This window comes from Protopterus annectens, chromosome 3.part0 (genome assembly GCF_019279795.1).
Source record: "Protopterus annectens isolate FY-2018-M chromosome 3.part0, PAN1.0, whole genome shotgun sequence".
NCBI lineage: Eukaryota > Metazoa > Chordata > Ceratodontiformes > Protopteridae > Protopterus > Protopterus annectens.
The window spans coordinates 492526930-492545204 of record NC_056731.1 but is presented as its reverse complement, the minus strand read 5'-3'; the positions used below and the strand labels follow the sequence as shown (position 1 = coordinate 492545204).

At 38.0% G+C, this 18275-nt stretch overlaps 1 protein-coding gene across 3 annotated transcripts in view; it reads left to right on the top strand.

Annotated features, from left to right (window-relative positions):
* The window catches only part of LOC122796444 (beta-galactosidase-like), a 1102950-nt gene that overhangs the window by 447299 nt on the left and 637376 nt on the right, over nucleotides 1-18275 (top strand). For all 3 annotated transcript variants that reach the window (XM_044064918.1, XM_044064917.1, XM_044064919.1), the window contains exon 5: nucleotides 11634-11728. In XM_044064918.1, coding sequence (XP_043920853.1) covers nucleotides 11634-11728 — 95 coding nt within the window. The remainder of the gene's footprint in view (nucleotides 1-11633; nucleotides 11729-18275) is intronic.

The following is an 18275-nucleotide window of genomic DNA, read 5'->3' as shown; positions in this document are numbered from 1 at the left end:
ACCAAGTTGTGCATGTGTGCATGAATGCGGACAAACAAGATCTGGGGGATTAGTGGTGGTGCATCCTGGGATAAAGATAGCTCAGCCAATTAGAGGCCTCGCTCTATAGCATAAGCGTGCCGAGTCGGAGCTGAGGGATCGGCTCCGAACCCATCAGTTCAGAATGTAGGCGAGATGGATCCCAAACATCTGAAGTTATGGTGAGTACATAACTAAAAGTTAACCGGGAAAGTCCTACTTGAAACAAAGCCAATTTTCAGCAGAGACCCAGGGAGAAATGCTCCAGATGCATGTCTTTGTAACGTGGGAGGAAACTGACATGAATATAAGGAGGACATGCATACTCCACACGGAAGGCACCCCAGCCGAGAATTGAACTGGAGACCTTCTTGCTATGAGGCGACAACTCTACCGCTGCATCACTTTTGTTTTTTCTGATATCTTGCACATTTCACAAATGGAAAACTCAAACAGATTTCAGAGGCATTCACTCTAAAAAATTGAACATTCAACAGAGTGAAACACACACACACACACTTTTATTGTACATCAAAACACTCTCACAGTCGATCAAAAAGGTGAAATGCATCTCAATGCATTGACAGCTGTTGATGTCAAAGCAAAGGGGGGCTGCAATAAGCAAAAGGCCAAACATCCTCCTTGTTAACATAAACCTCAGAAGCCTAATAAACAAAGTACATTAATTCCATGCTACCCTATCCATGTACACTCCTGACATTGCTGTCCTAATGGAAACCTGGCTTAAACCCCACATAAGGAACAGTGAAATCCTACCCCCAGTTTATAACAATCTTAGGACAGCAAAACGAGGAGGCGGAGTAGCATTAATATATAAGGACTCTCTTAACTTTGAACAACTGCAGGTAGACCCCCCCCCCCCCCCCGATCTACAGTAAATAATACTGAGCTACTAGTCTCAAGCCTGAAAATCAACAAAAATAAATAACTAATCCTGCTAGCGGTATACATCCCACCCAACAACAGCCCATCTACTGTAGAAAACCTGGTCCCATGGGCATCCACTACATTAGTCAAGAAACCATCATACTAGGAGACTTTAATACTGATTGGCAAACCTATTCTTCTGACAACCCCCTCCAAGTACATAAACTTACATGGCTTCACCCAGCTGATAAATGCACTCACTAGGATTGATAAAAACAACAACAAGCAGTTCTTGACTGGACCCTGACAAATCCTCAAACATCTGTCACTTGGGTTGTGTGCCAGACAGCCTAAGCAACCGCCTAATTACCTAAGACTCTACTTCCTAAGGCACTGCAATCCTCATAAAAAAAAATCATCATACAAACAAGTATGTAATACTAAGACTTTCTCCACTGACATTTTTAAACAACTACTCAAAAACTGCAATAGGTCCCCATTAAAACGTCTCCCATTAGATGCAACAGTCGAATACTTCAATAGTAAATTTCTAGGGATGGTAAACATCCTAGCCCCAATTAGACACATTAGATCTAAAACAAACTGCTGCCCATGGCTCACAAAACAGACAACTAATAAAACAAGAAAACGCTGCTTGTCAACACCAGATCAACAAAACCAAAGCCTCCCTTAATAATTATCATAATTTAAGAAATGCCTGCAAAAAAATCAAAACTGATAAACAGTACTACTCAAATATGCAGCACAAATATCAAAATAACCCACAAAAGTTCTAGGGTACTATCAAAAAACTTATGCATCCAGGCCATACTTCTACCCCATCACCAAATACCTGTAACTCAGAAGAAAATATAGCCTCCCAATTAAACTCCTTTTTCATAAACTCCATACTCTCACTTATAACAAAAATACTTCCCAACAAATGACTCACACTGTAACTAATGACAACCCGACCTCACACTCCCTCCAACCCATCCACATAGGGAAAATAAAGACATTACTGAACGAGCTAAAACCTACAACCCTTGCCGCTGCAACATACCAAATGAATACCTCAAACTACTAGCAGCTGATGTCATCTGTTACCCAGTACTGATTCTGATTACTAGATCCATCTTAGAACAGTACACACCTAAAATTTGAAAAATCTTTTATGTAATTCCCTTCTCCAAAGAGGGATTATCATGAGAACTTTCCAACTATAGACTAATATCCATATTTTTCCCCAAAATTTTAGAAAACTACGCCCACTCCCAACTAATAGACCATCTATTAACCAAAAACTCCTTGCTAACTGACAACACAGTTTTCGACCACGCCATATCACCACCACTGCCTTGCTTAACTTTACTAGTACCGTAAACCGGGTTCATATTAGAACTCCGAATGCTTGAAATGTTGAATGTCTTATGGTTGACACCATATGATCGACATTTCAAGAGTTTGAAGGTTAAACATAACAGTGCCGTTCAGTGCAGAATGGGAGAATTTCCCTTTTCTGCACTGAAGTGCGATCTCGGAGTTGGTATATTTAAGTAGGAGGGGTGTGGGGTGCCGGCAGGCTTGCCCCCTGCCTGCAATGTTAAGGTAAGTTTTTTTTTATTATATATTCAAACTTTTAAACTTCGATCATATGTTGTCGAACATATGGGATTCGAAGTTTAGAAAGTTCGAATGTATAATATAGACCCTGTAAACCAACTAAAAAACAATGTCCAAATGGTTTCCTCAATATTTGTAGACATGTCAAAAGCATTTGACACAGTGTCCCATGAGCAGCTCTTACATGAACTTGCATCCCTTGACATATCTAAAAAACACCCTCTTATGGTTCCAAAACTACCTTTCAGACTGCCCACAAGCAGACAAGTGACAAATCAATCTCTCTTCTCTGCTCCCTGTGATAGGTGTTCCACAAGGCTCAATACTTGGTCCACTACTCTTCAGTCCTCAACACCTTCCACATTGCAAATAACCTTGATACCATCATACAATATGCAGATGATTCCACTGTCCTCTGTGCCACACCCTCCCTGCCTCAACTACAAGACGTTACCCAACAATCCTTCATAGCCATTGAATCTTTCCTAAATAAATATCAGCTCATCCTAAACCCTGGTAAAACTAAACTAATGCTATTCCACAACAACAATCACAAAACAAACAACCTGAACCAGGACTTTAAAATCATTTCATCCAGCCACACACTAATTGAACCAATCTCAGAAACTAAACTACTAGGTGTTACTATTGATAGTAACGTAAAATAAAAAAATTGACAGGCATTTAACACTTTCAATTAAAAAGGCCCATATTAAAATGGGTTCTCTGTACAGGATTAAGACTTACCTAACCAACTGTTCCAGACAAGGTATTGCCAGGACCCACCTACTATCAACCCTGTTCTTATGCCTCCCCTATACTCACAAACCTTCAACCCTATTCTACACCTCTTCTGTGTTCACAAACCTCAGGAAACTGACTTAAACTTGAAACATGCTACCACAAAATAGCCAGATTTGCTGCCAACTTACCCCACCGAACCCATCACTACCTCGCCCTAAAACAACTTAACTGGCTTTAAGTACCTAAGCTCTTATCCTTAAACCAACTTGCTCTAACCCGCTCTATAGTACAATTACCTGAGAAATGCCGAGCCATACATAACCTTTTACAAATCCATCACAACAACAGGACTCTTAAGATCCTCCGACAACTTCTATTAAAAGTTGCAAAATCCAGCAATAGCTTTGAAGACTGTCTCTACTCTAATCACATTTCTAGAATTTGTAACTCTATCCCTTAAAATATACTAACCATAACCAATCCAGCACAGTTCAAAAACCTCCAAAAGACTCCTCTAAATGACAACTGACTATGCTCTTGCTCCTCACCAGGATGAACTTTACTGTACATTTCCCCATCTCAGTCCACCACTAACCTCTTACTGCTCAGATGTATACCTAATTTCAACAAATTTTACTGTGTGTTATTGTATGGTGTAAATTATACAAATGTATGTGGTTTGATCAACATTGATTAGAATCCCATTGTATAGAATATTTCCTTACAATGTGTATAATTCTGCTTTCCTTATGATATTTATAACTCTTCTGATCATGTATATTTTGTACTGTTATACTGTGGACTTATGTGGAGCTTTTCTCTCCAGGCCTCTGCTGAAAAAGGGCAACCAGCCCAGTCGGACATTCCCGGGAAACAAATGTTAAATAAATAAAATAAAATTTAATGGATGGGCTAAATACAGTGGGGAGGGGCTCTATCACAGGAAATAAATTACCATTACCTGCAGTCAAACAGATGGGTTCATTCACTTTCATCATCCACAGTCTACCTCTGTATGTATTTGCTCATTACAGACACTTTACTGACTGTCTACCCCTCAGATGTCTAGCTGCAATCAACAATGCCTACCTTAGGTAAAATGGAGCATAGACAAAGGATTCTATGGCTCCCCCAGTTGCCCATCAGTCTTCAATGTCCTCTCCTGTTTTCCCCTCATCCTAGCCTTGCACCATCCAGATTATTTCTTTATTGCTTTCTCAAACTGTGTCTTACTTTTCAAGTCTTCAAGCTTTTAACATACCCTGACTGACCAGTGCTGCACTGTAATTAAGCCTGGTGGAAGTAACTGAATTAAGTTGGGGGGGGGGGTCTGGGGCTTTAGATGCTCTGAGGTACATCTTAGAGCTTTTATTTACTTATTTTTTTTTACACTATTTTGATTTAATAATGGCCGAAACAAAAAATCATGAGTGAGAAAAGATATTCTGTTTTATTTTTTTTCTTTCAAGGAAAATAAGTTGCACCTTAAGCTTAATATTGAAAGTTAAGTTTAGCTCTTGTAAATATGGTTTTGTTAGGATAAACCTTGCATAAATACAGTATTCTCTTTGCATAGGCCTAGAAATGCAGCAATACTAAACCATGCCTATATCCCATTTTACATTTCACATTTTACCTGCAACTTTGGTAAACCCTTTTTCACTGAAGGATATAAATGAGCTCAGTCAGGTAGTGGTCAGACCAAAGAAGTGATAAGGATGATATGTGATCACTCACAGCTTCACAAGGAAACTTTACAAGAGACGTGCAACAGTTTGCTAAACTCCTTGCAAGGATGCAAAAACAGTTTGTAGACAGGTACCTGTAATAATAAATCTTACTTAGATGGTACAAGGTTTGGGAACCAAGGATAAGGAGGTTTGTAAATCTGGACTGGAAATTTACAGGGTATTAGTATTAAGAGAGATACTTTCAAGACAGAATTTAGTTCAGAAGTTCTGAGTTGCAGAAACTACAGAAAACAGTGTCATTTATTTTAGTTCTGAGTAGTTACAGAAGAGCAGTTAATTTCATAGGTTCATAGGTTCATACTAGGCTATCTGCCCTAGGGCATTTATAAGCCTAGCCAGAGTGTGTTTGGCTTTCGTCACCCATTTTAAATGAATTTTGCTATGCCCTTTTTCAAGGTTAGTATACTGTGCTTCTGTCTAACAGTGACACAGAAGTGATACCCGGGGTAAACCTACGATCTCCCATCCACTCATCAAGATTCCTCTTGAAGAGAGTCAATCAGGGACGCCTAACCTGGACTGGGATTTTATTCCAGAGTGAAGGGAGCTTCTGGGTTATGAATCTGTCCCTCCAGCATGTCCTATTTATTTCAGTGCTGAGGTTCAAGTCTCTCGAGCGCCTAGCTCAATGGGATTTGGATTTTCTGAGGTGCAGCATGTCCATTAATTCCGGATTGGACATGGCTTTATACGTCAGGCACAGATCACCCCTGAGTAGGCAGTATGCCACTGAGTAGAGCTGGAGTTTCTTTAACTGGGCAGCATATGGCATCTGTTTGAGCCCTTTGATCCTCTTGGTGAGGTACTTTTGGGGTCTATCCAGTTGCTGCAGGTGTCTGGTAAGGTACATCCCAAAAGGGGCATTGTACTCAATTATGGGCCTGATGAGGGATGAGTAAAGAGGCACGATGACCTCCCCTGATCTAGATGTGAATCCCTTCATGATTAGGTGGGCTATATAAAATGTTTTTCTAACCACTTTTGCCACGTGGTTGTCAAATGAGAGATTGCTATCAACTTGGGTCCCCAGGTCCCTAATTACTTCTTCCGTACTTAATGGATTACCACCTATGTGGTAATTTGTGGACACTTTGTTTTTTCCAAAGGGGATGACTATGCACTTTTTGGCATTTAGCTTGAGGTCATGGCTCTGGCACCAGTTGTCTGTTTCTATGAGGCCCTTTTGGAGGATGCTTGTGTCAGCTGGAGAGTCGATTATGGCGCCCAGTTTGCAGTCATCTGCGAACTTGGTCAGCCACAGTCCTTCCGTGTTGGTCTGTACCTCTGAGAAATATATACCGAACAAGAGAGGTCCCAGGACTGAGCCTTGTGGGACGGGATGCCACTTGTAACTGGTTTGGAGTCTGACATGGCTCCAGCAATTCTAACCATGTGGGTTCTGTCCTTGTGCCAGTTTGCAACCCATCTAGTGACATAGGGGTTTATATTTAAGCTGGTGAGCTTATCTATAATGCCCGAGTGGGGTATTGTATCGAAGGCTTTTGTGAGGTCCAGGTAGGCTGTGTGGACCACCTTCCCCTCATCAATGGGGGAACTACATTTCAGATTGAGTGGTCAGTTTGCAGTCTTCAGTTCCAAAATCTTCAGTTTGGTTTAGTTCAGAAGCAGTGTCACTCAAGACAACTTCTGTAATATATGACTATATCTACCTCCACTGTATGCTACTGTTTTATGGTATTTTGCTGTTCCTTATACAATAAATTTAATACACAATAAACTGGATTTATCAGACAATTACAGAATTGAGTTTTATTCTGAAAGGTGCAAAAAAGAAATATGACACTTTCTCAGTACAGCTGCATACATCTGTTTCATTTGTTATGAAGCTTAGTGTTCAGAGCTAAGAATGTAGTTCTCCAATAAGCTGAGAAGATAAAATGCAAGTATATTAAAATCCTATTTTGAAGTAGTGTCTGCTTTCCTAATCCTTCAAAAACAGTTATCTTTTGAGTAATACTGTTGTCAGATTGAGATGAAAGTAAAAGCACAAATGTCCAGAGGTATATATTGTACTGCTGAGGGTCTGGGAAAAGAAACCAAAGCACATGGGTGAAAAATGTACAGAGGGAAGGAATACACATAGACTCCAGAAAGAGGGAATCAAATAAATAAAAACTCAATGGGAGAATCCAAATGCTGTTAGATGGCAACACTACTTGATGTGACCCTCATAATCACTGATCCTGTCAAACGCATCCTGCCTAGAACACCACAGACAGTTGCATACAAAACTGATATTCATCATCTGTGATATAAAGTGAAAAAATATGCATGGTACGTATGCCAGAAAAACTGCTTATCTGGAACAAATGACAGTAATGTCAATTACCTTTAGTCACAGTCAACCCCACCAACTAGAACCAACTTTGACTGCACATGCATTAGATATCAGAATGCAAAGATATAAAAATAATAGATCACAGCAATTTATTTAATCCACACACACATAGATGTGACCACCAGTTACAGCCCACTTGTATGACAACTGTGACTGTACATCTCAGATATTTTGATCAGAATGAATAAATATATAAATGTTGCACAGAAATTTTTCATCTTTTCATTTCACTGACAAAATATAATGCAATTCACTGTAAAGTCTCTCACGTTTGTCTCAACTTATCACCCAACTAGAAAGCTACAAATAATGGTAGGCAATGGATCAAAATCACCAACAGCTCCTGCTTTTATATACTTAGAAACATTGTTGAATAACAGACTTTGCATTAGCATGCTTTTTGAAAACTGTTTGGTATGAAACTTGAATGTCATCATTTTTAGTGACTGAAGTTGTCATTAATTTGCCAGAAAAAGCAACAAACTTTGAGGAATAGATCAATATATGAGGCAAACAAAAAAATCTGAGAAATTCTGTAAAAACAGACACAACTAAGCATTTTCACCCCCACACACACACACACACACACGTGACAGTTGTTTAAAGCCACTTGTATGACTGTACACCCCAGATCTTTGATTGCAAACAAAGGCGTGAATACCTGTATAAATTATAGGCATACAGGTTATCTTGTCATCACATTATCAGAATATATAGTGTAACTCATTGCACCCCCATACCTCTCAGCCTCTTAGTTCATAAATCAAAGTTAAAGCTAAAATAATCATGGACAGGGGATCAAAATACGAGACTGCTGCATCCTTTATATAATTAGAGGCTTGACAACATAACACGCTTTGCATTAGCTTGCTTTTTCATTTAGTGACTGTACATAATCCTTACTCATTTCCCAGAAAAGCCACAGACTTTACAGGTTGAAGACCAAAATATGTGCCAAAAATATTGAGTTATTCTCCAAATATTTAGGACAGTATGTATATGTGTTTGTGATAGACTATCCAGGAAGTGCATCTCAAAGAGATCATCTCTCTTGTGTATTATTTCAAAAATGTCTGCAGCTTAATAAAACAGTATCTAAATATTACTTTCTTAGTTAGTTCAATAATATTTTCAAACTAAGTAAATAAGCAGCTGATGAAATCCTACACTCAGATGAGTTGTGTTTTCATTGGCATCTTTTTACTACAATTCTGAAAATGTCCAAAACACACATCTTCATTACTCGCAGCAGTTTCATACATGGAAGACCCCCCCCCCCCCTTCCAAGAACATGTTTTTATATATTTTAGTTGTTTTCAAGTAACATTTTTATTCAGTTTAGAAGAATCAACATAATCTTGTTTTATAGTGATTTGAGGGAACATAGGAAAAGCTGTAGCTGGCTTCTGCTAAATTGTACTAAGTAAAGCTGCATGGATAGTATTTCATATAACTAAAGGATCTTAGTTGCTTTATTTTTAATATAATTGTAAAATATTCATTAGAAATTGTGATTGCTTCTTAGGGTACAAAATTGATAGCATATATCAATTTTAGAACAGGATCCCATTTACTGACACTGTGCATGTATTGTCTCTTAATCGCATTCAGTCAGCTTCTGTTAAAACAAGTAGCTGTTATGCAGATTTACACTGACGGACAGCTCTACAGAGAGAGAGAAATTAAATAATGCTTCAGATAATGCAGTTATATCAACATGCATTATTCAAGGTTATGCAAGACAGATTTGTGAAACTTGACTGTTCATAGTTCGTAGGCCATTCATTGATCCCAGAAGGAAAGTAAACAAGCAAATACTTTTCTGCAAGTTGCATACATAATGGATTTAGCTATGTTGCAGTTCATTTTGTGTGGGTGTGGGTGTTTGATAAGATCAGAAATGTTCTCATTTTCAGTATGCGTGAAATTATTTAATTTTATATATCTGACAAACTTTACAAGGAGCAGACAAAATATATGGCAAAGTCAGTCATTCTGCAAAAATCAGGGACAGTTGAGAATATCTATAACCCCCTCCACGCACACACAGACTTCTATAAATTAAACTCTTACTTTCCTAATTGCTGACAGAAACAGAAATACTGCCTGAAACAAATTGTTCCTGCACTCGTTCTTAGCAGTTCCGGTTAAATCCTTTCATTACTTGTCTCGGGCTGTCTCAATCACAGAAGCCAGGTCAGATGCTTAATGTGACATTTCTGGCATCCTCAAGACAAAGGTAAAAGAGATCCATGGATTGGTGGAATAAGCTTGTTGCTAGACTGTTTTGAAAATACCCAAGGGAATGGACTAAGCTGATTTTTTTTTCCTGTTCTCTGCTTGCCTTGGAACTCCACACAGGTGGGTAATTCTGAAAAAGTAGAATATTTATTTTCTTTTTAATTGGAGGGTCTGCAGCCAAGCAGCTAGAACCATGAGCTGCCCCTGCCTTAGTGCACTTATGGAATGGATTTTCACATGGATTCTCAGGTGGGTGGCGGGTTCAGGTAATCCAGTACTAGTGTGTGATGTAGTATGATGCAGTATGACTCACTGATTTGTAGTCAGTGTCACATTACATAAAAGATAGCCTGATGATCTATTTTACTAATACATATACATATATATATATATATATATATATATATATATATATATATATATATATATATATGTATACATACACACACACACACATATATAGATATATAGATATATATATATATATATATATATGTATATATATGTATATATACATATGGTTCCCTATCAGAAGCCTGAAACACTATAAGCTTGAAAATCAAAATCCTGAAACCAAAAGCCTGAAAACTCAAAATCCTGAAAACCCAAATTCCTGAAACTCAAAATCCTGAAAACACAAATAATGCTAATATGCCAATACAAAGACACTAATATCTACCGACTGACCTTGACCCTAACCCTAACCCTAAGGTCCGTCACTATCGCACACTCACCTGACCCGCGCCCTAACCCTAACTCACTTAAACCTCCCCTAACCCTAATTTTTGTCACTATTGCATACATGCCTAACCTGCGCCCTAACTCTAACTCACTTAAACCTCCCCTAACCCTAACATAAAACCAACCGCACACTTACCTGAACCCAACGCATGACCTAACACCACAGGGCTAACAATAGCAAAGCCATAACAATGACGTCAGTATGTCTATTTTGGGTTTTCAGGATTTTGGGTTTTCAGGATTTTGAGTTTTCAGGATTTTGGGTTTTCAGGATTTTGAGTTTTCAGGCTTTTGGTTTCAGGATTTTGATTTTCAAGCTTATAGTGTTTCAGGCTTCTGATAGGGAACCATATATATATATATATATATATATATATATACATATATATATATATATATATATATATATATATATATATATATATGGATCTAGGACGTTTGTTCGACTGAGCAAACGACTGAAATCCAAACGGCCGGGCATACTTATGAGAAAGTGCCATTCACCGAAGCGGCACTTTCGCGTAAGTATGGCTGTTGCCAAGGCTGTACTACGGTGCGGGTAAGGGAAATTTCACTTTTCCCCACTGTAGTGCGGTCTCAGAGGGAGAATATTAAAGTATGGGGTGTGGGGGCTGCAGGGGGTGTGGGGGCTAAAATGAAGTGTTTTTTTTTTTTTTTTTGTTTTGTCACACAGTTTAACGAAAGCGCTTTTTCAATAAAAGCGCTTTTGTTAAAGTGTGTTCGGGTTTTATGGATTTGGACGTTTACTCAGTCAAGCAAACGTCCTAGATATATATATATGTATAGATATTTATTATAATATAATAGACAGGAATGTGTATGTACATAGATATGGAGTTCTTCAACTCCGGCTTAATTATGGTTGATACTTGTAGGTGTACGCATGCCTATGGATGTTTCTGTGCGTGTATATCTTACTATATATAAATATTAAATACATATCAGAATCATTTCTATAATTTATCCCTTGGCCTCTTCAGTAATTGGCTTCTGTTCAGTTAGACACGGTAGCCAATAATCAAAAATAAATGCATTAGTTTAATGTTGCATACTTCTCTTGGAAATTGTTAGCTAATTTTCATGGTATTGCATTAATAAGGTTTTAGCTAATTATCTTCACTTTCTGGATCTTTCTCTTACATTAACTTTTAGCTCATACTCAACCTTGCCTTTCTTATGTAGTGTAATGTCTGAATGAATTGTAAACCAGACTGACTTTAGGTTTATATATATTTTTTTCATTTTAGATTATCTTGCAGCTGTGGACCAGTGGATGAATGTACTGCTGCCAAAAATTAGACCATTTTTGTATAATAATGGGGGACCAATCATATCTTTACAGGTATATTTTTAATATTACTCTAGATAATTATGCAGTCTGAATATAATGGTTCAGGCCATTATTGCTTTACAAAAATGCAAGTATGCCTGCAATTGAAGAAATCCATTGTGTAATTTTACATTTTCCTTCTTACACACTTGCATGGAAAAGCAGAGACAGACATGTATATTCTGTGCATAAAGCCAAGCCCAGTCAGACATATGTCTGCGTAGAGACAAATGCAGAAAAAGTTTATAGTTAGAGACCCATAAACCATTACTGTTGCATCACTAAACTGGGTTAGATGTGGCATGAGTGTTTTGATCCTAACGTCAATTTTGTTCCATTGATAAATGATTGTACTGTAGAAAAGGTACATCTTTCATAGGTGAACAAAGAGGAAGATTGGTGTGAGCTTCAAAACCTACATGTCACTCACACTTTGACCAGTTTTGGTAATTTTAGTAAGACAGTATTCAGTCAGGGTTGGAACCCTTAAACAAAGACTGGTTTTGCTGCTGCATAAAGATGCCTGATTCCTACATTTAAGTTGGTGTGATGTAAATAAATTCTTTACTTTTTGTAAAGTGAATGTTACAACACAATGATAATGGTAGAACTGTTTGCAGTATGAGTTCTCCCAATTGACTTCCTACACTGCCAACACTCCATAAATTTGTGCATGTATGCCACTGTGGCAGTGTCTTACGTGGTGCGTTAAAAGTTAATGGTGGTCAGCATGTCATTAGAGCAGCTGAATTAATTCACCAGAGAAGGAACCCATTTAAAGGTCTTCTTTAATCCACAGAAATGATGTAAGCAGTCAGAGTAAACAGTTTATCTAAGATTAAAAAAAATCTTTACATTTTGTTTTGAAAGGGATTTGAAGTGGTTCCAGAGAATGTGAATATTTTCATCTGTTTCTCAATATCCATTTGGACAAAATTTTACTAGAGGTTATCACAGGCTTGTGCGTTTCTTCCTGACGGCAAAGGTTTTATTTTATTTTTTTATTTTATTTTACATTTGTTGACCAGGCTAGTCTGGCTGGATACATGTCCATTTTCAGCAGAGGCCCGTGGAGAAAAGCTCCACTATATACTAGTAACTTACAATAAACAAAAAGCACAGGAATATACAAACATTTAAGCAAATAAAGAAATACAGGAACACTTTAACAAAAACTAAAAAATAGTGAGGAATCATTATCCCATAATATTTGCAAGAGTAGGACTGTTAAAAAAATGAAAAAGAGAGAAAATAGTAGCACGTAGAGTCTATAAATATTTACACTATTAGCAAATTAAGATAAACATTTTGTGCCAGGGCACTAGTTTTAAGATAGAGATTTGCACAGTAGGGATCAGCGTCTAGGTTTAAATAAAAGGAGAGATGACAGGTTGCAGTAATATGTCAAGTATAAGGAGAAAAGATAGTATAGGAAAATTAATAAGCGGTGGGATGCTAGGTGCACTGCACTAGAGGGGTAGAAGTAGTGATAGAGGCAAGTAGAAGTGAATGGAGAGGACTGTAGAGAGGGATTGTTTGCTGAGCTCAGTCAGGATTAGAGCAGGGGCATAGCCAGTGGGATTTAAAATAGTTTCTTAGTTGATTTTGAAAAGTTGAGATGAGCCTAAAGTGGTCAGTTCTATGGGGAGTTTATTCCAGTATGAGCCAACAGCATTAGTAAATAAAGTCACCTGCTTTATTATGAGATTTGAAAGTGGCTACTATAAGTTTGTTGGCTGAGCGAAGGAAAGTAAGATTCTTGTATGGGGCAATGAGGTTATTAAGTATGGGTGTATTAGAGGGGTAATGGAGAATTTTATATATGATAACTAACTGATGTAGGAGAATTCGATTTTGAAGTTCAAGCCAGTTAAGGTTTTTGAGATTAACACAATGGTGGGTACGAAATGGGGAACCTGTGGCAAACCTGGCAATACTATGGTAGGCTGTGGCTAGTTTCTGAAGGTTAGCTTTTGAAAGGTTGATAAAAGATGGAGAGGCATACAATAGTGTAGAGATGAGATGAGTTTGGGCTAGAGACACTCTGATGGTTGCAGTAAGAAAGGGCTTAAGTCTATAGAGGGCACCTATCTTTTTATTAACAGCCTTGATGGTTAGATCAATGTGGCAGTCAAAGTTTAGTTGATTGTCTATTGTAACACCTAGTAGTTTAGTGGAACAATCAGGTTTAATGATAGTGCCATTGTCAGACACAATGGAAAAGGAGATAGAGGCAGATTTAAGGGTTGGGGTGAAAAGTAGTAATTTGTTTTTTTTTTTTTTTTTTTTTGGGATTAAGGAGGAGACAGATACGTTGGAACCATTTTTCTGCTGCCGTAAAGATTTTTTGTGTGGAAGAGTGAAGTTCTGCTGGAGATAAAGCAGAACAGATGAGAACTGAATCATCAGCATACTGAATACAAGTGGATGTCGGGAGTGAAGTAGGCAGGTTATTTATAAATATGGAGAAGAGAAGGGGACCTAAGATGGATCCTTGAGGGACTCCGATAGTGACTGGGAGCTGAGAGGATATATGGCTGTCCCAGAGGACTGCTTGTTTTCTATCTTTCAAATAAGAGTCAAACCAGTGTAATGCCAAAGAGTCAAGTGAAAGAGATTTCAGAGTGTCTAGGAGAAGTTGATGGTTCACCATATCAAAGGCTTTTGAGAGGTCCAGGAATAAAGCAGAGGAGAAAAGGTTGTTATTGCAATTTTTGTTGATCATGTCTGTGAAGGAGAGAAGGGCAGTGGAAGTGCTATGGTAGGGCCTTAAACCATGTTGGGAGTCTACGAGTAGGCTATTTTGCAAAAGATGATGTAAGAGTTGATGGTGTATACAACGTTCCATAATTTTAGATAGTGGAGATAGTAGGGCTATAGGCCTGAAATTAGAAAGTTTATTAGTGTTACCTCCTTTATGCAGAGGAATGATATGGGAGACTTTCCGGCAGGATGGAATAGTAGATTTGGTTATTGTTCTGTTAATTAAGATGGAGACTGGGTATGCTAGTTCTGCTGCTGCTAATTGCAGATATTCAGCTGGTAGTTTGTTGGCTGAAGGGGTGCATGGTTTAAGTTTTGAGAGTAACTTATGTATGTGGGTTGTGGAGACTATACTAAATTTTAAAGTGGGGGTGTTATTTTGAGGAGAGGTCTTTTGAAGGGAAGAGGGGGGAGTCATGGTGTTTGCTAGAGAGGTGACTGTTTCAGAGAAGAAGTTGTTGAATGTATTGGCTATTATATTGGGCGGGGTCTGAGCTAAGTTCGCTGGTGTAGGTGTTTTGGTATTCCCTAGATGGAGCAGTTTATTGATTCCTGACCAGAATTTTTTGTGGTTGTGATTTTGGTTTTGTTGATATTGAAGGTAATAATTTTTTTTATCAAGATAGGTGAGTTTTTTTGTAGTATTTCTAAGGTGTTTGAAGTTTTGATGGTCAGTTGGGTTTTTAGTGGTTCTCCATTTTGTCTATAGTTTATTCCTTAATGGCATTGTTTGTTTGTTTTTTTTTAGAAAGCCAAGGGGCAGCTTTGGATCCTATTCTAATTAAGCGAGAGGGGGCATGACGCTCGAGAATTTGTAGGAAAGTGTTGTTGAAATGGGTAACTGCTTCATCAAGTGGGAGGTGTTTTAGAGCTGACCAGTTACATTCTTTGAGTTCATTAAGGAAAGTAGGAAGGTTAAAGTTTTTTTTGTTACGTACAGTACGATAGCTAGCCTGTTTGAGATTGTTATTTTTTTGTTTAGTGATGTAGGTGAGGAGATGGTCGCTGATATTGTCTGGGAGTATTCCAGTTTTATATGAGAGGGGATTATTGTTGATCAATATCCAGTCCAGGATGGCTTGTTTATTGGTTGATTTGGGAATTCTAGTAGGGGAGTTTATGGTTTGTTGAAAGTTAAAGAGATTGAGGTGAAGGGTGGGTTTGGGAGATATGCAGGAGTTCCAATCAATATTAAAGTCTCCTAAGATTATGGTTTCTTGAGGAAAGCTACAGGAGACCCAGCTAAGAATATTTTCAAGTGTGTTTAATTTATTACCTGGAGGGATATAGGAACATATTATATAAATGGCTTTGCTCTTATTTACTTGGAATTTGCTACAGAGTATTTCAGCATTGGCTGGGGAGGGAGGCAGGGAGTCAATTAAGGCCACCTGCAGTTGTGATTTGTAAAGTAAGGCCACTCCCCCACCCTTTTTGTTAAGACGATCTTGCCTTAAAGTGCTATAGCCAGGAGGAGTGATTTCATTGTCTCTGGTACCTGGTTTAAGCCAGGTTTTTGTGAGACAGAGGATATCAAATGCCTAGAGGTCAATTAAAGCATGGAGTTGTGTGATTTTATTGTTGATGCTATGAATATTTAGGTGTGCTATAGAAAGGGAGTTGGAAGAGAAAGGTGAACTGAAGTTGTTAGCACTTTGGTTAGAAAGGGTGTGGATGAGGGGATTATTGGGGCCAGGGTTGGGGTGGATGTCCCCGTGTAACAGTAGGAGTGTTTGTGGGAATGGAGATATTTTTGAGTTTTTGGAGGGTCTCTGTTCTACAAGGTTTCATCTTCTTTCCTGGTTAAGAAGCACTGAAATGGATGAATTAACAAAAGTGATTAGTAAAAGCCAGTGACCGACTCTTTCCTTTATAAAACATAGACTGGTTTCTACTCTTGATTATTGATAGGTAGTGCTACTGCATTTGGGGATTAGGTTCATAGGTGTTTACTAGGCTAATGACCACAAGGGCCTTTTTAAGCCTAACCATGCATCCCAAATTTCTGACAAGTTCTGATACTCTTGATAAGTGAACCAGGGACTTGGGAGATGAAACATTTTACAACCTAGGGCCTGGGAGATGAACCCTTTGCAGGTTGCCTGTGTACATTAAAGAAACACAGGGGAAGGCTGGGAAGGGGAAGTGTTCTTGAGATGAACATGCTTTGTAAACTATAACAGAGATATTTTAGATGAGTCTGACTGTAAATGGTGCTTTTTTTTCTTACAGGTAAAAAGTAATGTGGTTATGTATGCACATATACTCCTCCCGTGTAATGTTCTTCATTCAAAACCTGTAGAGAAAATATTTTTGCAAGGTATAACACCCCACCACAATATTATGTGCTACCCTAATACACAAACATGAGGAATGACTGTACTAGTCTTAAAAACATGGTATGGTATTGTCTCACGAGGCTGCCTACAAATGGGACTAACATATAAAACAAGGCAAGAGTCTTTGTTGTGGATTTACCTGGGAGACTAGGGGAGCTTAACATTTTTCAACAGCCCAATTTTATTATAAACTCTGCCATTTTTGGTGGTATGATGAATACTGACTTTCCTGGTGTAGCGAATGCCAATTTTCAGTGAAAAATCACAATTTGTGATCAGCAGCCAAAAGCCACAAGATTACATTTGGAAGGTCAGTTGTTAGTGGTGTTGTGAGGTAAGCAGGAGAGAGTCATGGTAAATGTCAGTGTTCTTTTTCTTTTTATTCTAGATCTGGGTTATAGTAGGTAAGTTTTTTTTTAATCATGGCAGTGCCCAAACAGATAGTATGCCTTATGAGTATGGGGGCTGTCTGTAGATGAAATGACTGGTCATGCAGTTTGCTGTTGTACTTTGTGCTTTGCAGGACAAATGCATATTTAGGTGAAGCAAGCAAGTTGTAGTTACTGTTTGTGTGAAAAAATATATTAATGTAACCTTTATTATTAATTTTTGTCCTAGCAAGGTAAAACCAAATACTGTGGCTAGAAAAGGAAACTGTGTCTGTCTGCAGATGAAGTGATTGCCACACAGTTTGCAGTTGTAATTCGGGCTTTGCATGACTAATGTGTATTTATTTGAATGAAGCAAGCTGAAACAGACACGTTGTGGCTACTGTTTGCATGAGACAAAACTACATCTGTGTAACCACTGTTTATTTTATTCCTGGGAAGGTCAAACCAGATATTATAAATTGGGTACAGGGACTGTCTCTAGATGAAATTATTAACTACAATGTTTGCTCTTATTGAGATTTGCAGGACTAATGTGTATTTTTGAGAATCAATCTGGATACATGCTGTAACTACTGTTTATGTGAAACTAATACATTAATATAACTATATTTTTATTCTGGCAAGGTTAAATCAGATAAAATGTCTAGCAGTGGGCACTGGGGCTGTCTGTAGATGAAATTATTGCAATCTAATTTCCCACTATAATTTGGACTTTGCAAAACTACCCTGTATTTTGGTGAATCAAGCTGGAATAATCAAGTTGTGGCTATCAATTAAAGAGGCAAAACTGCATTAGAGTAACCATTTTTTAAATCCTGGCAGGCCCAAACCAGATACTATGGCTAGCAGTGTGCTATGGGTCTGTAGATTAAATGATTGTCAGTGTTGTTGGATGTTGTAATTTGGGCTTTGCATGATTGTGTATTCGGGAGAATCAAGCTGGAATACAACCTGTGACTGCTGTTTATGTGAAACAAATACATTATTGTAACTATTGTTTTTTTGTTTTTTTTTATTCTGGAAGATTTTAATCACATACTATGGCTAACAATGAGGACTGAAGCT